The sequence below is a fragment of the Enhydra lutris genome, unplaced genomic scaffold, assembly GCF_002288905.1.
Source record: "Enhydra lutris kenyoni isolate GAN:26980312 unplaced genomic scaffold, ASM228890v2 scaffoldscaffold31, whole genome shotgun sequence".
Taxonomy (NCBI): domain Eukaryota; kingdom Metazoa; phylum Chordata; class Mammalia; order Carnivora; family Mustelidae; genus Enhydra; species Enhydra lutris.
Window position 1 is genome coordinate 5,362,312 of NW_019154115.1, and position 22,215 is coordinate 5,384,526.

Below are 22,215 nucleotides of genomic sequence, written 5' to 3' on the forward strand. Positions count from 1 at the left end.
AAAAAAAAAAAAAAAAAAAAAAAAACGCCCCGTCAAATGTTTACCTATACAAGTCTTTGTGTCCATTTTTAACACATATATTCCTTAGGCAAGTTGCAAAGTTTCTGCAGTAGGAGGCAGGTAGGGATCCTGCTTTTTAAATTTAATAGTGGATACACATATTTTATAACCGTTACTTGCTTTCTCAGGATTGAACTTTCCCACGATAAAACCTGAGTTCTGGTAAAGCCTTATCTAGGAGATCCAATTGCTATGAATGTGTCACTGATTGCAAAAGTCAATACTGAATGTTGGTTTTCATATTTTAGGCGCAAGAAACCATGACCTGACAGTCTCAGTAACAAAAGAGCATTTTCATTTGTGTTGGTGATTTCTCCAAAGCCATGCCAGGAGTCTTCGAAGTCACCTCGCAGCTTTGTTGAGTATCACAGACCTCAGATACATCATACACTGGTGCAGATCAGAGATTCCCCCTATGGTCCCAAAGATACCTAGGCTTCAGCACACTGTTTCTATTCTATGCCCTGCCATATGAACTTTTTTATAATGCTATTGTTTTGTATATTTCTTGTATACTTAATAACTAATTCACACAAGTGTTTTGTCCTGGGTGATTAAGGAAAAAATGTATGTAAATCACACTTTTTTTGTGACTTTTCCTGCTCTTGTCTGAATACATCTTAAGGTTTTATAAGCAAAACAAATGCTGCTACAGAATAGCTTGCAAGAATGCACTTTAGACATATTTGACAATTCAAACTTTCAAAATAAGGGTGCTCAGTAATGGGCCAATACTAAAGCCATTTTAGGAACTTGTTCTGAATTTTGTATGTATATTTCTACTTTTTGACCTTTAGATATGCAAGAAGAACTGAAATAAACACTAAGAAATACAAAGCTGTGTGACAGTCATTTAACACATACTCCTAGCACCTAGCGTCATGCTTTGCATTGAGCTCACTTGTTCTCTCATATTGGGGCTACCTGTTTTAAAGGAACAGTTTCAAAACTGGGTACTTCTCCTGCCCAGGGACCCATTTCTCCTCAGCAGCGCAGCTCTGAGGAGGGACCTCCTTGACTGGGGGAGTGGGGGAGGAAAGGGGGATACACAGACAAAATTATCAGAGGGCACTGAAGGAACATTCCCTGCTGTCTGCTTTAGGATTTCAGTAGGAGGTCCGCACAAGGACCTCTGGGAGTACCCTCTTCCAGGTTCTTCCGCCTACCAGCCTGTAGGCAACTCCAAAGCATGGTGCTAAGCCTACACCTCCCCTCACCCCCTACCTCTGTTGCCAGCTTCTGGATTGGCTTTTTTAATAGGCAGCCCTGAGTGCTGCTCCAGAACCAGCTCAAGTGGGGAGAAGCCAAAACCTGAGCTATTGTACCACCTTCTGGGAAACAAAAGAAAGGTCTGCAATGGCCACTCTGTTGAACTATACCAAAGTAGACAACTGAGAACAGTGTGCTTTTTCAGTGCGAGGGCAGAGCTACATCTAATAGAGCACTATAAAATCTACAGTGATATGGAATCACCAAACATTCCCCAGCTGAACCGAAGGTGTAAACTACTGTGATTTAACTGATAATTCAAAATAGCGATTATAAAGAATCTGATGAGCTTATAAGAAAACACATGTGATTCAATTTAGGAATAAAATGATTGAACAGGAGTTTTTTTTTTTTTTTTTTTTTTTTTTTTTTTTTACCAAGGAGTTTGAAATTTTTAAAAATAACCAAATTCTGGAACTGACAAATTCAGTGAATGAGATGAAGAAATGCATTAGAGAGCTTAGGAAATAGGGCAGATCAGATTGAAGAAGGAATTAATGACTTAGAGGATAGGAAATTTAGAAATGATCCAGGAGAGAAGAACTAAGATTAAAAAAAAAAAAAAAAAAAAAAAGAAGAAACCCTGCAAGAGCTATCATGTATGATGAGAAAAACAGAATAGTCTACCAGAAGGAGAAGGGGAAAAGAGTATATTTAGAGAAATAGAACAGAACTTCCCAACCTGCCTGGGGAAGGAACTGGAGAAGTCTAAGCTAACAGAACAGAACACTATTATCTCAATGCAAAAAAATGATCTTCGAGACACATTATAATGAATCTGTTTTTAAAAAAGTTACCCAGAGGGCACCTGGGTGGCTCAGTGGGTTAAGTCTCTGCCTTCGGCTCGGGTCATGATCTCAGGGTCCTGGGATTGAGTCCTGCATCGGGCTTTCTGCTCTGCGGGGAACCTGCTTCCTCCTCTCTCTGCCTGTCTCTCTGCCTACTTGTGATCTCTCTCTCTCTCTCAAATAAATAAATAAAATCTTTTTTAAAAAAATTAAAAAAGGTACCCAGGGAACAAAGAATGTAACCTACAAAGGAATCTCCATTAGCTTATTGATGGGTTTCTCAAATTCTATTACACCAGGAGGAAGTGGAATGGCCCATTCAAGGTGCTGAAAAATAAAAACTGGTAACCCAGAATACTTTATCTGAAAAAGATATGCTCCAGGTATGAAGGAGAAATAAAGGCTTTCCCTACTAAAACCGAGGGAGCTCACTACTAGACCTGCCTTGCAAGAAGTACTGAAAGGAGTTCTCCAAGCTGAAATGGAAAGATGCTAATTAGTGACATAAAAGCACATGAAATAACCTATTACAGACAAAGGTGAAAAACATTTAAAAAATTATTTTAAAATGATGTGTTAACCACTTAATTATAAAAACTTAAGAAAAAGAGCAACAAAAAACCTATCACCACTGTAATTCCTCAATGAATTCACTGCAAAAAAAGGTAAACTCTGACATCAGAAATATAAAAGGGGAGGAGTAAAAGGGTGAAGAGAAAGTGCTATCAGGATAAAAAGGACTCTTTAGATGTTTTATGTAAGTCACATGGCAATCACAAAGCAAAAGTCTAGAAAAAAGTCACAAAACATAAAAAAGGGGAGAATGAGCAAATCATGGAAAACCACCATGTTATAAAGGCAGACAGAAACATAGGGAAAAAGAAACAACCAGAAGGCTAAATATAAGAGGCAGTACTATTATGTCCAAAATATAAATACAAAATACAAATTCAATACAAAAAAATACAAATCAATAATCACTCAATATAAATGGACTGAATTCATTAATCAAAAGGCACAGAGTAGCTTTATGGATAAAAACAAGACCCAACCATATGCAGCCTATAAGAAACTCATCTCAACTTTTTAAGATACGCACAGGCTCAAGGTGAAGGAATTAAGAGAATGTTCCAGGCAAGTGGAAACCAAATGAAAGCAGGCATAGCTTTACTTAACATCAGACAAAATAGAGGTCAAGCCTAAAAACAAAGAGTCAAAGAAGGTCATTAAATAATGATAAAACAGTCAATACATCAGGAAGATATAACAATAATAAACATATATGCATCCAACATTGGATCACTAAAATTTATTAAGCAAATACAGATCTAAAGGGAGAAACAGACAACAATACAGTAATAGTGGGGACTTCAGTACCCCACTGTCAGCAATAAATCATCCAGGCAGAAAGTCAACAAACTAAATTGAACTATAGAACCAAAGAACTTAACAGACCCATTAGAGCATTCTATGTAACAGAGGCAGAATACACATTCTTCTTCAGTGCACACGAAATATTTTCCAGGACAGATGACTGATAAGGCATAAAACAAATTGCAGCAAACTTATGAAGACTGAAACCACATCAACTATCTTTTCTGACCATAAAGGTATGAAAGTGGAATCATTAAGAGGGACACTGGAAAATTTACGAACATGTGGAAACTACACACCATAATTTTGAAAAACAAATGTGTCAAAGAAGAAAAGGGAAATAAAAAATTTATCTTGAAACAAATGCAAATGGAAACACAGCATATTAAATCTTGCAGGATGCAGTAAAAGCAGTTCTGAGAGGAAAGTTTATAGCAATAAACACATGTTAAGGAATTAGAAAAATCACAAATTACCTTTCCATCAAAGAATAGGGAAAACAAGCCCAAAATTAGCAAAAGGAAGGAAATTAATAAAGATCAGAGTAGAAATAAATGAAATAGGGACCAGAAAAATGCAAAGGATCAATAAAACTAAAGGCTGGTCCTTTGAAATGGTAAACAAAATCTTTAGCCAGACTAAGGAAAAAAGAAAGACTCAAATAAATGACAAAGGACACAGTACAATTGATACTAGAGAAATACATAGGACCATAAGAGAATACTATGAACAATTGTATGTCAACAAATTAGACAACCTGGAAGAAATGAATAAATTTCTAGAAACACACAATTCACCAAGCTAAGTCAGGAAGAAATGGAATATCTGAAAGGATAAATAATGAATAAAGGGATTGAATCAGTAATCAAAACCCTCCCAACACAGAAAACCCCAGGACCAGATGGCTTCACAGGCAAATTCTACCAAACCTTCAAAGAAGAATTAACAGCAGTCTTCTCAAACTCTTGCAAAAAATTGAGGTAGGGATAGTTCCAAACTCATTCGATAAGGCCAAATACCAAAGAGAGATGAGGAACCACAAGAAAACTAGATCAGTATCCCTGATTAATATAAATGCAGAAATCCTCAACAAAATATTAGCAAACTGAATTCAAGAACACATAAAAAGAATTAAACACCATGACCAAGTGGGATTTATCTCTGGGAAGCAAGGATGGTTCAACATAAGCGAATCAATAAACGTAATATATCACATTAATACAATGAAAGATAAAAATCACATGATCAAAAAAAATCACATGATCAATTTAATAGACATAAAAAAGCAACTGACAAAATACAACATACTTTCATGGTAAAAACCCTTATAAATGGGATATAACTGGAACATAAAAAGGCCAAATACAACAAACCCACAAGTAACATCATACTCAGTGGAGGGAAAAAAAAAATGAAAGCTTTCCCTCCAAGATCAGGAATAAGACTAGCATTTCTACTCTCAGCACTCTGATTCAACATAGTACTGGAAGTCCTTGCCTGATGGACTAGGCAAGACAAAGAACTAAAATCCATCCAAATTGAGAAGGATGAAGTAAAACTGTCACTATTTTCAGATGATAGGATTCTGTACATTGAAAATCCCAAGGCTCAACCAAGAAACTGTTGGAGCTAGCCAATGATTTCAGTAAAGCTGCAGGATACAAAACCAACACACTGACATCAGTTGCATTTCTATACACTAGGTGTGAAACACCTGAAAAAGAAACAAAATTTTCTGAAGGGATTTTTGGAAGATGGCAAAGAAGGAGAATTCTGAGCTTACCTTGTCCCGTGGACACACTGAGACAACAGCTACATCTATATGACTAACTCCAAAAATGACCTGAAGACTGAGAGAACAGACCTTCCACAGCCCCGTCCACTAATGAAAGCCACTGCTGCTGCAGAGGCCTCTCAACTCCCAGGATGCCACAGCAGGCAAGGCAGGGAAGTGCATCCAGTGGGGCTGAAGGCAATCATGACTCAGCCACAAGAGGGTACACACAGCCCACAAAGGGGACACCTCTGGAGCACCTGGTTCTGGTGACCATGAGGAGAAACGCACTATAGGGCACCACAGGACCTCTTCTACACAAGGCCACTATTTTCAAGACCAGGAGATACAGTGATCTACCTAATACATAAAAACAGACAAAATGAGGAGACAAAGGAATATGTCCCAAATCAAAGAACAAGACAAAATCACAGTAAAAGAGCTAAATGAAACAGATAATATGCTTGATAAAAAATTTAAATTAATGGTCATAAAGATGCTCAATGGACCCGAGAAAAGGCATCATCAAGTATGACAACATTTCACATTATAGAGTGCCGGAAGGGGAGAGAGAGAGGGCAGAAAATCATTTGAAGAAATAAGAGCTGAGAATTTCCCCACTCTGGAGAAGGAAACAAACATCCGAGTCCAGGAAGCCAAGACAGCGCCTAACAAGGTGAACCCATGGAGGTCCAGACCAAAACACATAAGAATTAAAATGGCAAAAAGTAATGATAAAGACACAATTTTAAAAGCAGCAAAACAAAACAAAACAAGATACAAGGGAAAACTTCATAAAGCTATCAGCTGATTTTTCAATAGAAACTACACAAGCCAGAAGAACATGGCATGATATATTCAAAGGTCTAAAAGGGAAATACTTACACCAAGAATAATTTAGCCAGCAAGGTTATCACTCAGAAATGAAGGAGAGATAAAGTTTCCCAAACAAACAAAAGTTAAACTGGCCTTGTAAGAAATTATAAAGGGTTTTCTTTAATTGGAAAAAAAAAAAAAAAAGGCCATAACTAGAAGAAAATAATGAAAGGTAAAAACTTCACAGATAAAAAGAAACCTATGGGGCACCTGGGTGGCTCAGTCGTTAAACCTCTGCCTCTGGCTCAGGTCATGATCCCAGAGTCCTTGGATCGAGCCCTACATCGGGCTCCCTGCTCAGAGGGAAGCCTGCTTCTCCCTTTCCCACTCGCCCTGCTTGTGTTCCCTCTCTTGCTGTGTCTCTCTTTGTCAAATAAATAAGTAAAATCTTTAAAAGAAAAAAAATACAATAAAGGTAGTATGTTAATCACTTATAAAGCCAATATGGAAGTTAAAACACAATTATCTCCACAAAACTAAGCAAAGCATATACAAAAGAATGTAAAATATGACATCATATACATAAAACATGGAGAGGAGAGTAAAAATTTAGAGGTTTTAGAATGTGTTCAAACTTAACAGACCATCACCTTAATATAGACTACCATATACATAAGATGTTGTACATGAACCCAATGGTAATCACAAATCAAAAACCTGTAACAGAGGGGTGCCCTGTGTGGCTCAGTCAGTTAAACAGCTGCTTTCAGCTCAGGTCATAGTCCCAGGGGGGTCCTGCGATGGAGTCCCAGGTCTGGCTCCCTGCTCAGTAAGGCGGTCTACTTCTCCCTCCCTCTGTTGCTCCCCCTGCTTGTGCTTTCTTACTTGTGCTCTCTCTCTCTCAAATAAATAAATAAAATCTTAAAAAAACAAAAAACCTGTAACAGATGCACAAAAATAAAAAGAGAAAAGATTCCAAGCATAACAACAAACAAAACCATCAGACCACAAGGGAAAAGAGGAAAAGACGTAGAAAAAAGCAGAGAAAAGCTACAAAACAACCAGAAAATAATGAACAAAATGGCAATAGGTACATACCTATCAACAATTATTTTAAATGTAAATGGACAAAATGCTCTAATCTAAATACACAGAGTAACTCAGTGGGTTAAAAAAAGAAACAAGACCCATTTATGTGCTGCTTACAAGAGGCTCACTTCAGACTAAAAGACATGTACAGACTGAAAGTGAAGGGATGGAAAAGCATATACTATGCAAATGGAAGCTAAAAGAAAAAAAAAGCCATAGTCATACAAGACAAAACAAATTTCACTATTATTATTTTTTTCAAGATTTACTTATTTGAGAGAGAGAGAGAGAGAGAGAGTGCATGCACATGTGTGTGGGGAGGGGCAGAGGGAGAGGGAACCTCAAGCAGACTCCATGTAGAGCCCAAAACGGGGCTCATTCATGAACCTGAGATCACAACCTGAGCCGAATCTGAGTCTCACACTCAACTGACTGCACAATCCAGGTGCCCCTAGACAAAATGGATTTTAACACAATGTAGCAAAGAACAAAAAGAACACTACAAAATGATAAAGGGATCAATCCTACAAAAGGGTATGACAGTTGTAAATATCTATGCACCCAACATGCAAAACCTAAATACATAAAAGCAAATATTAATAGATATAAGGGGAGAAATTAACAGTAGTACGCTAATAGTAGGGGATTTTACACCCCACTTACATCAATAGCTAGATCATCCAGACAGAAAATCCATAAGGGAACAATGGCTTTAAACAACAAATTACTAGGAATAAACTTAACCAAAGAGGTGAAGAACTTGTCCTCTGAAAACTATAAAAGCACTGAGGAAAGAAATTGATGATGACACAAACGAGAAGATATACCATGCTCATAAATTAGAAGAATAAATATTGTTAAAATGTCCATACTACCCAAAGCAAACTGTAGATTCAATGTAATCCCTATCAAAATACCAACAGCATTTTCCCCAGAACTGAAATGAGTAATCCTAAAATTTCTATGAAATCACAAAAGACCTCAAACAGCCAAAGCAATCTTGAGAAAGAAGAACAAAGCCAGAGGTATCACAATTTCAGATTTTAAGACTTACTACAAAGCTATGGTAATTAAGTACTGGCACAAGAGTAGACACATAGAACAGTGGAACACGACAGGGAGCCCAGAAATAAATCCACACTTATGTGGTCAATCAATCCCCAGAAATAAATCCACACTTATGTGGTCAATCAATCTATGACAAAGGAGGTGAGAATATACAATGAGGAAAAGACAATTTTTTTTTTTTTTTTTGCCCCACCTCCAAGACAATTTTTTGATTGGGTATTGGGAAAACTGGACAGCTACATGCAAAAAAAAAATGAAACTGGACCACTTCCTTACACCATACATACAAATAAACTCAGAATGGATTAAAGACCTAAATGAGAGACCTGAAACCATAAAAATCTAAAAGAAAACATAAGCATTAATCTCACGGAATTTGTCCTTAGCAACATATATATGGATCTGTCTACTCAGGCAAGGGAAACAAAAACAGAAGTAAACTACTGGGACCACATTAAAATAAAAAGCTTTTGGAGTGCCTGGGTGGCTCAGTTATTAAGCATCTGCCTTTGGCTCAGGTCATGATCCCAGGGTCCTGGGATTGAGCCCCACGTTGGGCTCCCTGCTCAGTCGGGAGCCTGCTTCTCCCTCTCTCTCTGCTGCTCCCCCTGCTTGTGCACTCTCCTTCTGTCAAACAAATAAGTAAAATCTAAAATAAAAAGCTCTTGCCCAGCAAAAGAAAGCATCAGCAAAACAAAAAGGCAACCCAGTGAATGGGAGAAGATATTTACAAATGATATATCCAATAAGGGGTTCATATCCAAAGTATGTATAAAACTCATGCAGCTCAACACCAAAAAAATACAAATAATCTGATTTAAAGATAAGCAGAGGACCTGAGTAGACATTTTTCCAAAGGACACATACAGATCGCCAACAGACACATGAAAAGATGCTTGACATCACTCATCATCAGAGAAATGCAAATCAAAACCACAATGATGTATCACCTTACACCTGTCAGAATGCCTAGTATCAAAAAGACAAGAAATAACAAGTTTTGGTGAGGATGTGGGGAAAAGAGAACCCTCATGCACTCCTGGTGGGAATGCAAACTGGTGCAGCCACTGTGGAAAACAGTATGGAGGTCCCTCAAAAAATTAAAAATAGGACTACCATATGATCAAGTAATTCCACTACTGGATATTACCACCCCCCAAACGAACACTAATTTGAAAAGACATATTCCCTTGTATGTTCACTACAGCATCGTTTACAATAGCCAAGATACGGAAGCCACCCAAGTGTCCATCAGTGGATGAATAAAGATGTGGAGCGCGTGCGCACACACACACACATACACACACACACACAGAGGAAATGTTACTTGGCTATAAAAAAGAACTAGATCTTGCCATTTGCAACAACCCGGATGGACTGAGAGTGTATAATGCTAAGTGAAATAAGTTAGAGAAAGACAAATACCATATGATTTCACTTACATGTGGAATCTAAAAAAACAGACTCAAGTACAGAGAACAAACTAGCGGTTGCCAGAAGGGAGATGGGTGGAGGGATGGGCACAATAAAGGGGACTGGAGGTACAAACTTCCAGTTGTGACATAAGTAAGTCACAGAGATGAGAGTACAGCGTAGAGAATATAGTCAGTGACGTCATAATAACGTTGTGTAGTGACAGTGACTCCACTTATCTTGATGAGCAGAGTAAGGTGCAGAACTGTGGAATCAATCTGCTTAAAACTAACAAACACTGAAACTAACAAACACTTGAAACTAACAAAACATTGCATGTCAACTATGTTTCAATGAAAGGATTGTCAAGTCTAAGAAAAAGATAATAATGGTCACACCCACACAAAAAAGAAGGCTTTGTCAGTCATAGTAGCATCAAAAAACAAAATAGTTAGGAATAAATTTAATGTAGGAAGTTTTTGTTTTTTTTTAAGGTTTTATCTATTTATTGGAGAGAGAGAGCACAAGTGGGAGGGCGGGGAGCTGGGTAGATGGACAAGCAGACTCCCTGCTGAGCAGGGAGCCTGACACGGGGCTCGATCCTAGGACCCTGAGATCATGACCTGAGCCAAAGACAGATGCCCAACTGACTGAGCCTCCCAGGCGCTCCGGCGGTGAAAGGCTTGTACAGCAAAATTTACAAGACTGCTGAAAAAAATAGAAAAACACACAAAGGGAAAGACAACCTGTGTTCATGGATTCAAAGAGTTAATATTGTTAAAATGTATATACTACACAAAGCAATCTACGGAGTCAACACAATGCCCATCAAAGAGTAATGGCATTCTTTGCAGAAACAGAAAAACCGTAAAGTCTGTATGGAACCACAAAGGACTCCGAAGAGCTAAAGCAATCCTGAGGAAAAAGAACAAAACTACAGGTACTGCACATCCCGACTTCAAATTATACCACGAAGCTGTAGCATTAAAAACAGTATGGTGCTGGCAAGGAAATAGAAACACTGACAGAACAGGACAGACAGCCCAACATTAACCTCCGCTTATACATTAAACTAATATTCGACAAGGGGGCCAACAGCACCGAAGGGGAAAAAGACAGACTTCAACAAATTATGTTGAGAAAACTGAATGAACACATGCAGAGCACTGAAACTGGACATCTTACCACTCACAAACATTCACGTGAAATGGATTACACACTTAAACACAAGGACTCATACTATACGACTCCTAGAAGAAAACACAGGGAAGAAGCTCCCTGGGACTGGTTTTGGCAATGATTTTGGGATATGACATCAAACAGCAAAGGTAAAAATCAACAGAAGGGATTACATCAAACTTAAAAGCTTTTGTACAAAAGAAGTAACAAAATTGAAAGGCAACCTACAAAATGGGAGAGTTTTTGCAAACCATATGTTAGATAAGGGGTTAATATTCAAAATATAAAAAGAATTCATACAACTCAGTAAGAAAGAAGCAATCTGATTTAAAAATGGGGAGAAGAACTAAACAGACATTTTTCCAAAGAGGACATCCAGAAGGCCACCAGGGACGTGAAAAGATGCTCAACATTGCACATCATCAGGGAAATGCAAAGGAAACCACAGGTGTTAGAACCCCTATCATCAAGAAGACAAGAGTAACAAGTGTTGGCAGTGAATGTGGAGAGAGTAAACCCTCGGGCACTGTTGCTGGGAATGTAAACTGGCACAGCCATTGAGGAAAACAGTGTACACAGGTGTCTCAAAAAATTAAAATTAGAACTACAACGTGATTCTACTTCTGGGTATTTACTTGAAGAAAGTCAAAACACTATCTTGAAAAGATACCAGCACTTCCATGTTCACTCAGCACTACTTACAACAGCTGAGATACAGAAACAACCGTCAGTAGATGAAAGGATAAAAAAATGTGGCGCGCGTGCACATACACACAGGAGTGTTATTCAGCTGTGAGAAAGGAGGATGTCCTGCCATTTGTCACAACGTGGAGAGACCCTGAACACAGAATACTAAGTGAGGTAAGCCTGACAAAGACAAGTACTATATGACATCATTTACATAAGTGGAATTTTAAAAAGCCAAACTGTAAAAACAGAGAATAAAATGGTGGTTATCAATGGGCAGGGGGTGGGGAGACAAGGCAGATGTTTTTAAGGGTACAAACTTTTTTTTTAAGATCTTATTTATTTATTTGACAGAGAGAGAGATCACAGGCAGGCAGAGAGAGAGGGGGAAGCAGGCTCCCCACTGAGCAGAGAGCCCGATGCGGGGCTCGATCCCAGAACCCTGAGATCATGACCTGAGCCGAAGGCAGAGGCTTAACCCACTGAGCCACCCAGGCACCCCTAATGGTACAAACTTAAAACAATAAGTAAGTCCTAGAGATCTAATGCACAGTACACGGACTACAGACAATAATACTGTATTACAAACATCAAACTTACTAAGAAACTAGAACTTAATTATTGTAAGTACTATAAAGAAAGGATAATTATGTAATGTGAGAGATGCTAATTAACTGCTACAGTGATAATCATATTATGATACACAAATGCATCAAATCCTATACTATAAGGTGTTGCACACTGTAAGTTTATAAAATATTATGTCAAACCCATTTCAATAGGAAGAAATGAAAAGTAGAATCTTTGCAATTGTAAAAAAAGAGCAGTAGAAAATAGAAAGTAATTTTTTTAAAAAGATTTTATTTATTTATTTGACAAAGAAAGAGCAAGAGAGGAACACAAGCAGGGGGAGTGGGAAAGGGAGAAGCAGGCTCCCCGCTGGGCAGGGACCCCCCCCCCACCATGCACAGGGAGCCCGATTCGGGGGTCGATCCCAGGACCCTGGGATCATGCCCTGAGCTGTAGGCAGACGCTTAACGACTGAGTCACCCAGGCACCCCAAAATAAAGTTATTTGACATTAAATTGATGATGTCTTTTTTTGTGTAACAATGGTTATATGTATGTATTAAATATGCTCTTCTAGACATTTAATCAAAAAACATGGTTTGGGTAAAAACATAAATTAGAAAAAGTACTACCGGAAAACATGGCGAAACAGACATTTTTACCTGGGTAGACACATCTTTTTCTCTGATTAAATGAGAGTTTCTTTGGTGGCTGATTTTTTTTTTTAACTAAATGGTAATCTGTTATATTAACAGTGAAGGTGTGACACTTGTCCACAAAATCCACTTGTCACTAATAGTATAGTAGTAAGCAATGTCACAGTTGTGTTTCTAAAATGCTCCAGACCACTGAAGTTTAATCCTATGTCAGTAGATGTTACTAGATTTAATCTCTCCGTTTCTTAAATGTTTTAAATATCACGTTGCTTAGTCTGTTGAAAATACACCTTAAAAGGACAACTGTACTATGACAGGGGAATGAAGGGTAGGAGAATTCGTCCAAAGTAAAAGTATGATGTTGAATCCACTGAGCCCATGAACCATACATAACAAAGGGAAATGAACGGGCGACTGACGTTTTGCTTAGAGAGTTCTGAACATTCATGAGGAACAGCTGTGGTTAACTGGGTGCTTGGTGTCTGACACCTGTCCAGGTGTTAGCTACAATTTACAGGTGAAGAAACAGATAAGAGGACTGATGACTTGCTCAAGGCCCCCCAAAATCACAAGTGGTACAGCTGACATTGAAGCCCAAGTCTGAGCCTGACATCCAAATTTTTAACCACTTTGCTAATGACTGGGTCTCATTTTTACAGTTTAAGTAAAAATTTCTTAGCCCTAGTTACTTTTAGTTGATAATTTTGTTTTTTTAAATAAGTTTTATGTCCACTATGGGGCTTAAACTCAGGACCCCAAGATCAAATGTCACATTTTCTATGGACTAAGCCAGCCAGGTGCCCCTTACTTGATAATTTTTGATGTTCTGCAAAACAGGACAGCTGTGTCTCTCTCATGGGTTTGTGGGACTTTACATAGCTTTTGGGTACTTTGGACCTCATGTCTTCTCCCAATCTGACATTTTTTTTTTAGCTTTGGTTATAGTGTTTTTAAAATAAACTTAATTTTTAGAATTATTTTAGCTTTACCAAAAAACTGTGAGGATAGAGAGGTCCCTCATATTCAGAGCCAGTTTCCCCATTATTAACATATCAATATGTGTTACAATTAATAAACCAATATTAATATATTGTTATTAACTAGAGTCCATGTTTTATTTGGAATTCCTGAGTTTTGAATTAATGTCTTTTGTCCTTCCCAGGATCCCATCTAGGAAACCGTATCACATTTAGTCATTGTGTTTTCTTAGGCTCCGGGCTGTCAGAGTTTTTCAGATGTTGTTTATGGGTTTTTTTGCTTGTAGTTTTCAATTTTAATATAATCAAACTTATGAATCTTTTCCTTTGTTTTGTGCCTTAAGAAATTTTTTCACATACTCTTAATAATAATAATCCTCTAAAATTTTTAGTTTTCCTTTCCACATTATATATGATGAGGATGGAGTTAAAACCATTCTTTCCACATTTCCGGATAGAAAATCAATTGTCCCAGTAGTTTTGTGGGTTTTTTTTGAAAAGGCACTCTTCCCCTAACCAACCACTCTACTTCCCCATTTATAAAGTCATACATCTGACTTACTAAGTTCCTGTATGTATGACAGTGGATTTCTAGGTTCTCTGTTTTCTTGGTCTGTTTATCTACTTGCATGTCAATGACACATCTTTAATTCATTCAGCATGTATTTATTTGAGTGCCCCCTATGTGCCAGGCACTGTTTTAGGCACAATTAATGCAGGGGCAAACCAAAGTGTATGCCCTCCATGGAACTGACATTTAAGGTGAACCTCTATTATTACTTTAAAACACCACCTTCGGGGCGCCTGGATGGCTCAGCTGGTTAAGCATTTGCCTTCTGCTCAGGTCACGATCCCAGAGAATGGGACCAGGAAAATGGACCACCTGGGTTCAAGCCTGATGCTCAGCTGGGAGCGGCCTGCCTCTCCCTCTCCCTCTGTCTGCCACTCCCCCTGCTTAGCTCTCTGTCAAATAAATTAATAAAATCTTAAAAAATCAATAAATAGGGATGCCTAGGTGGCTCAGTTGGTTAAGCTGCTGCCTTTGGCTCAGGTCATGATCCCAGGGTCTTGGGATCGAGTCTTGCATGGGGCTTCATGCTCAGCAGGGAGCCTGCTTCTCTCTCTGCTTCTGCCTCTAACTCTGCCTGCTTGTGTGGTCTCTCTCTCTCCGACAAATAAATACAAATAATAAAAATCTTTAAATAAATAAATAAATAAATAAAGCACTGTCTTCATTTTTACTCGTCCTTGATCCTTCCATGAAAATTTTAAGGACAACTGGTCAAATTTCATCAAAAACCCTAATGGAATATTGACTGAAATGACATAATTTGAAGAGAATTACCCATTTTAAGATCCTTTCATCTGTGAATATGGTATATCATTCTATTTAAATTGCCTCTGATGTTGTTCCTTAAAATTATATAATTTTAAAAATAATGATCATGCATAAACTGTTAGACTTACTCCTAGAAACTATATGATTTTTGTTGCTATTGTATGAAGTATAATTTTTAATACTACATTTTATAACTGACTTTTGCTGAACACAGAAATGCTGCTGGCTTTTGTGTATTAATCTTGAATCTAAGTTGATTTGTTTGCCTATGGATTCTCTTGGAACTTCTGGGTAAACAGATAATCATATTATTTATGAATAGTGGAGTTCACAACTTTCCAATTTAATACCTTTTCTTTTTGTCTTATGGAGATGGCTAAACTGTAAAATAGTAACTGAAGTAAAGCAGGGAAAGGACATATCTTTGTTCCTGATTTTAAAGAGTAGGTTTTAAGCTTCACCAGTATGTATGGTGTTTGCTGTAGATTTTTAGGAGATATCTTATCAGGATATGAAAGTTATCTTTTCTTCCAATTTTCTAAGAGTCTATGTTAATAGTTATTTAATTTTATCAAGTCGTTTTTCTGAATCTATAAGAATTTCATCTAGTTTTCCTCTTTATTAATGGATTACTTTTAATAGATGTTACACTGAACTATCCTTAGTCATGGTATACCATATTTTGATATACAGTACTGCATTCATTTTATTGATCTTTTAGTTTTGCCAGTTTTACTGATGTAACTGACATTCACATTTTAGATTTTTGTGTTTACATTTATAAATGAAAAGAACTTATAATTTACCTTTCTTATACTCTAAGGTTCAGGTTTTGCTACTACAGTTAGAAAACAATTTGGGGGACAAAACACTGATTTAAAAAGGTTTCTTATTAGTATAGTTTAAGACAGGCAATATTTTGTTTTGTGTTGATGTATCATATTTGCCAGATCAGTTTTTTGTTTTGTTTTATTTTGAAGTACACTGGGGGCAGGGAAAGGGGATGACTATGTTTTAGACGGATTCATTTTGGCTTTGGAAATGTTCAAATTTTTCAGTAGCTTTACCTTTTTCCACCCAAATTCCACTATAATTGCTTCTGGAGTTGGATGAAAACTCAAAACAAGTTTTATTTTTAGAAAGCTTGATAGTTTAAAAAAAATTGTTTAGAAGTTTGGGATATTAAGGGGTGCCTGGGTGGTGGTCAGTTAAGCATCTGACTCTTGGCTTCAGCTCAGGTCATGATTTTAGGGTCCTGGGATTGAGCCCTGTGTCAGGCTCCCTGCTCAGTGGGGAGTCTGCTTGTCTCCCTCTATCTCTGAAATAAATCTTAAACACACACACACACACACACACACACACACACACACACACACACACAACAATGACACAGACATAAACCGATTCATATATGGTCAATTAATTTATGACATAAGAATCAAGAATATATAATCAGGAAAGGACAGTCTCCTCAATGAATGGTGTTGGGAAAACTGGACAGCAACACACATTCACAAAAATTAATTCAAAATGGAATAAAGACTTGAATGTAAGACCTGGATCATAAAACTCCTAGAAGAAAACAAAGGTGGTAAGCTCCTTGACAGTGGTCTTGGCAAAGATTTTTTGATCTGACTCCAAAAGTAAAGGCAACAAAAACAAAAGTAAACAAGTGGGACTATATCAAACTGAAAACTTCTGCACAGCAAAGGAAATCATCAACAAAATGAAAAGGCAACCTACTGAATAGGAGAAATTTTTTGTAAATCATATATCTGAAAAGGGGTTCATATCCAAAATGAATAAAGAGCTCCTACAACTCAGTATCAACAAAAATTCCATTAAAAATGGGCAAAAGATCTGAATAGACATTTTTCCAAAGACATACAGATGGCCAACAGACCCATGAAAAAGATGCTCAACATTACCAACCATCAGGGAAATCAAATGAAGACCACAGGGAGATACTGCTTCACACCTGTTAGAATAGCTGTCATCAAGAAGACAAGAATAACATGTAGGGGCAAGGATGTGAAGAAAAGAAACATCTGTCTACTACTGGTAGGAATATAAATTGATGCAAACGCTGTGGAAAACAGTACAGAGGTTCCCCCCCAGATTAAAAATAGAACTACCATATGATCAAGCCATTCCACCCGCAGGTATTTATCAGAAGAAAACACTAATTTGAAAAGATATATTCATTCCCATGTTCACTGCAGCATTATTTACAATGGCCAGGACACGGAAACAACCAAAGTGTCCATCAGTGATTGAATGAAGAAAATGTGACACACACACACACACACACACACAGAGGAATATTATTCAGGTGTAAAAAAAATATAACACTTTGCCATATGAGACAACATGGATGGACCTTGAGGGCGTTATACTAAGCAAAACAAGTCAGAGAAAGACAAATACTGTATGACCTCACTTACATGTGGAATCCAAACAACAAAAATGATTGTTTATCATAGATGCGGAGAACAGACTGGTGGCTGCCAGAGGGAGGGGTGGGAGGGTGAGGGGGCTCAAAAGTTACAAACCTGCAGTTATAAGTCACTGGATATAATGTACAACATGGTGACTATAGTTAATAATACTGTGTTTCATATTTAAAAGTTGCTGAGAGTAGACCTTAAAAATGGTTGATGTGGGGCGCCTGGGTGGCTCAGTGGGTTAAGCCTCTGCGTTTGGCTCAGGTCATGATCCCAGCGTCCTGGGATCAAGCGCAGCATCGGGCTCTCTGCTTGGCGGGGAGCCTGCTTCCTCCTCTCTCTCTGCCTGCCTCTCTGCCTACTTGTGATCTCTGTCTGTCAAATAAATAAGTAGAGTCTTTTAAAAAAGAAAAGAAAAAATGGTTGATGTACGTTTTGTGATATACACAAATATCGAATCATTATGCTATACACCAGGAACAAAAATGTCACGTCAATTATACCTCAAAAAAAAAAAAAAAAAAAAGCCCAACTCTCAATATGAATCCAATACCAATTTTTATTAAGCTTCAAAAGATACAAAATGGCAATGCAGCCCCTAGACAGCAGTTGCTTCACAAAGTCTTGAACATCTTAAGGGCAGTTTCAAGACACTTCCACCCAAACACGGAGTGCCTTAGTTACAAAAACTGAAACGGATTTGGAAAGTTCCCCTCCATTCCCAATAGATCTTTTATACGTAGAGTAACAGTGCTTACCCCTTCTGCTGTGTGAGGATTAAACGAATCCTTGTAGAGTGTGACTCAGCGCCCGGGACATAGTGGGCGCTCCAATGGCACTGCTACCGTCGCGCGGCAAGCTTCTCGTTTCCTCCTCCACCGCTTAATCCACCGGAGACGCCGCGCTACGCACCGGAAGCCTCCAAGCTGACGTTTAGCTCCTGCGCTCCAGGTGGGCACAGCTCCGGGAGGCTGGCGACGTCATTACATGTCCAAATAGTGTCACACGGTAGATGGGGGTGAAATCCATTTACCTAGATATCTTTTTCCTAAAAGTATTTTTACTGTTCACGAGCCCTGAGTTTTAGCCGAACCCAAAGAATTTGCAGTTTCAGGAACCACCAATTTTTTGAACTCGCTAACGAACGAGTCGCGCTTTATGCTCAGGCACCAACAGTGCTCCGGGCGGGCTGTTCTCGCCCCGCCTCTTCCGCCAGGCCCAGGCACCGATTGGCCCGTGATCCATATAAGAGGCGCATTGGCAGCACCTGGTTGGCTCGGTGGGTTAAAGCATTTTCTGCTCGGGCCGTGGTCTCGAGGTCCCGGCATCGAGACCCTCGTCGCGCTCTCTGCTCAGCCGGGAGCCTGCTTCCCGGCCCCCTCTCTCTGCCTGCCTCTCTGCCTACTTGTGATCTCTGTCAAATAAATAAAAATCTTAAAAAAAAAAAAAAAAAAAAAAAGGCTGCGCAAGTGCGGAATGTCCTTTTCCTCAGCTGCCGCTAAGATGCTCGGTCCTTCCGAGCAAGCTAAGGCCATGTTGGGGTGAGGCCCTCACTTCACCCGGCGACTAGCACCGCGCCGGCAACATCCGCTCAGCACTCGCCAGCACCATGGCCTCGGTCTCGGAGCTCGCCTGCATCTACTCGGCCCTCATCTTGCACGACGATGAGGTGACGGTCACGGTGAGTGCGGGCCAGACCCGCGCCATCAACATCCCCGGCCCGGTAGAGGGGCCCAGCAGCCGGCGGGCCCACGTGCTCCAGCTTCCTGGGGGACTGGAGTACAGCCCGGCTGCGCGCCGCGGCTTTGGGTTTTGCTTCAGCGAAACTTCCGCGGCGTGTGGGGATCCTAACCGCACCCGGGACACTCCCTGTTTGGTGGCCCTGAATTCCTGCGCTCCTCTTACTAGGCCTTGTTGGGCCAGGCTGCGGGATGTGGAGAGCAGGTTAGCTTGCTCTATCTCCGCCCCTGACTCGCAACTTAATATAGCGGCTTGGCTTGGGCAAGTCCCCGCCTGCGAAATGGCAGCGATGCTCCGCCTTGCGAGGGGCCAGGCACACCGGAGCCGGGTGCATTCCGTTTGCTCCTGGTGATGGTAAGAGCGTAAGAATGGGTCAGTTTTAAATAAGCGCACATGAAATATAGGTAGAATCTGTGAAACGGTTAAACACGGTTTTGGACACACGTTTTCAGTGACTTTCGTTTGCAGTGTTTTGGAGACGTTTACGAAAACTACACTTTGGTTTGCTGTTTTTTAGGAGGATAAGATCAATGCCCTCCTTAAAGCAGCGGGTGTGAATGTTGAGCCCTTCTGGCCCGGCTTGTTTGCAAAGGTAAGGTGAGGGCAGCCAAGTGATGTGGAGAAGCAAATCTGGGGACATTACTGATTAAGTCAGGTATTTGTGTAACACTAAAAAGGCTGGAAAGTGCCATATTCCACTGGATCTTTAAGTGATATTTCCTCATAGTTCCTTATCTAGAGCCTAATTAAAGTTTATGTCTTTTACTTCTTGATTTCAGTCTGGTTTCTCTTTGCTTCTGTTCTGAAACCATGACATTCATAAATGTATATATGGTATACACACGTGCACATCAAATGACTCCTTAAAACGGCCACCCAGGGGATAATATCGCCCATGCTGTTCCAAGCACATTATTCCTGCATGATCGTCTGGTTTCATGGAAATTGGATGTAGTGACCTTTTGTTGGCCATTTACTATTTTGGGGGATATAAAAAGACTAAAGAAGACAAGATTCCTACCCAAGGAACTTGGCACTGGCTATCTTTCCTATTTTATGTTACTTAATCTCTGGCAAGAGGCTATTAGCTTCATCTCTTCACGTTGTGTCCGGAGAGTTTTGAATGATTGAAAACACTGTGCCTTTAGTAAAGGTCCTCTTCTTTAATAAAGTCCCTGGACTTAGCAGTCTGAAAAATTGAATTCACTGTTAAGAGGAGATCTGGAACCATGGAAAGAATCCTGGTTTGAGTGTTTAAGGAGGCATGAGTTTTTTTTGCCAACAACTTACACCAGCATTTTGGGGCCAGTTTTCTCACCTATAAAAGGAAGGAATTTAGTTAGTTATTCTGTCTTGCTACTTAAATATGGCAATACAATTGTAAGATTTAAAGCTTGATTAGTTTTTTGTGTGTGACTAATTTTTAATACAGCTATGTGGTCATAAACTAGTCTAAGTCTTGGGGAATCTAAGTAGCAGCCAAATGTCACTGGGAGACTCCAGAGAAGGAAGAACGATACAGTGTTGGGAATTGGTTGTTGTCTCTTCAAGGCGGGGGTACCTTTGGAGGTGTGTGTGTGGGGGGAGTGCTGTAACAAAAGGCCAGAATGAGTGTGATCGGCGTATGCATGTGTGTTGCAGGCCCTGGCCAACGTCAACATTGGGAACCTCATCTGCAATGTAGGAGCTGGTGGACCCACCCCAGTAGCTGGTGCTGCGCCAGCAGGAGGTCCTGCTCCTTCCACCACTGCTGCCCCAGGTAGGCAATTGTTTTTTTGTTTGTTTGTTTTTTTTTAATTGGAGGGAGGAGGGGCATCTGGGTGGCTCAGTAGGTTAAAGCCTCTGCCTTCAGCTCAGGTCATGACCTCGGGGTCCTGGGATCGAGCCCCGCATGGGGCTCTCTGCTCAGTAGGGAGACTTCTTCCTCCTCTCTCTCTCTGCCTGCATCTCTGCCTACTTGTGATCTTTGTCTGTCAAATAAATAAATAAAATCTTTAAAAAAAAAATTGGAGGGAGGAGTGGAGATGAAGAGCAGTGATGCCTATAATATTTAATTTGCTAAGAGTAGATGATGTATAGAAACCCTACAGCCAGGGGCATGGTTGGAACCAAGGCTAGGACATTTTTGACCAGGTAAGTTGAGGGGCCTGGAGCTCTTTGGAGTTTAAAATACTCAGCAGGTGTTGACTTTCTGTTTTTTAGCTGAGGAGAAGAAAGTGGAAGCAAAGAAAGAAGAATCTGAGGAGTCTGATGATGACATGGGCTTTGGTCTTTTTGACTAAACTACTTGTGTAAGCTGCTCAATAAAAAGCTGAACTCTTGGTTACTGTTGGTTTTGCCCATTGTTTGGGGATATGCAGTGCACAGACGATCTCCTCGCTGCAGCACTGGCTGCCGGCCTCTTCTGGTATGACCCCAGAGCTGGGTTTTTGCCCCCTGCCACCACCAACTCCTGGTGAGAAATAATGCACCAGCCAGATGCTGTGCCAAGAATACCTAATGTTGCGTGTGGAACTGCATGGAGAGGTGGGATCAGAGCAGATGCCTTGTCAGAGTCACCTGTGTGAGTTCATGACCACAGGGTTTGTCTCCTTGACAGGAGTAAGAGTCGGTGGTTCTGGTATAATCAAGGCCTCTTAAAAATCCCAAGTAAGGGGCACCTGGGTGGCTCAGTTGGTTAAGCATCTGCCTTCGGCTCAGGTCATAATCCAGGGTCCTGGGATTGAGTCCCACATCAGGCTCCCTGCTCAACAGGGAGCCTGCTTCTCCCTCTCCCACTCCTCCTGCTTGTGCACCCTCTCTCTGTCAAATAAATCTTTAAAAAGAAAAAAAAAATCCTAAGTAAAATCCTGGCTACAAATTTTTTGAGCTGTGCCGAGTCATCAGAGGTAGAATACTGCTATATCTCTGGGCTTATAATTCAGAAATACTGAAGGAGTGGTGAGAATTCAGGTTTGTTGGGGCGCCTAGGTG

The 22,215-nt window shown here is 39.8% G+C and overlaps 2 protein-coding genes across 5 annotated transcripts in view; both read left to right on the forward strand.

Annotated features, from left to right (window-relative positions):
* Positions 1–879, forward strand: part of LOC111153249 (kinesin family member 23) — a 27,832-nt gene extending 26,953 nt beyond the window's left edge. For all 3 annotated transcript variants that reach the window (XM_022512153.1, XM_022512155.1, XM_022512154.1), the window contains one exon: positions 309–879. In XM_022512153.1, the coding sequence (XP_022367861.1) occupies positions 309–324 (16 nt within the window). In that variant the 3' untranslated portion in view covers positions 325–879. The remainder of the gene's footprint in view (positions 1–308) is intronic.
* Positions 880–18,960: 18,081 nt separating this feature from the next.
* Positions 18,961–21,568, forward strand: LOC111153361 (ribosomal protein lateral stalk subunit P1). Of its 2 annotated transcripts, XM_022512352.1 has the most exons (4): positions 18,961–19,183; positions 19,760–19,834; positions 20,884–21,001; positions 21,445–21,568. In XM_022512352.1, the coding sequence occupies exons 1-4, from the start codon at positions 19,112–19,114 to the stop codon at positions 21,522–21,524; spliced, it is 345 nt and encodes a 114-aa protein (XP_022368060.1). In that variant the 5' UTR covers positions 18,961–19,111; the 3' UTR covers positions 21,525–21,568. The 2 variants fall into 2 exon arrangements, with proteins under 2 accessions (XP_022368060.1, XP_022368061.1); XM_022512353.1 differs by lacking the exon at positions 19,760–19,834 and having other exon boundaries at positions 18,966–19,183.
* The last annotated feature ends 647 nt before the right edge of the window (positions 21,569–22,215 follow it).

Bases quoted from the DNA above. Each gene is read 5' to 3' on its own strand.
- LOC111153361 (XM_022512352.1), top strand. From the start codon at position 19,112: ATGGCCTCGGTCTCGGAGCTCGCCTGCATCTACTCGGCCCTCATCTTG. The intron at 19,835-20,883 runs GTAAGGTGAGGG...TGTGTGTTGCAG, and splicing joins GGCCCGGCTTGTTTGCAAAG to GCCCTGGCCAACGTCAACAT. The intron at 21,002-21,444 runs GTAGGCAATTGT...TCTGTTTTTTAG, and splicing joins TTCCACCACTGCTGCCCCAG to CTGAGGAGAAGAAAGTGGAA.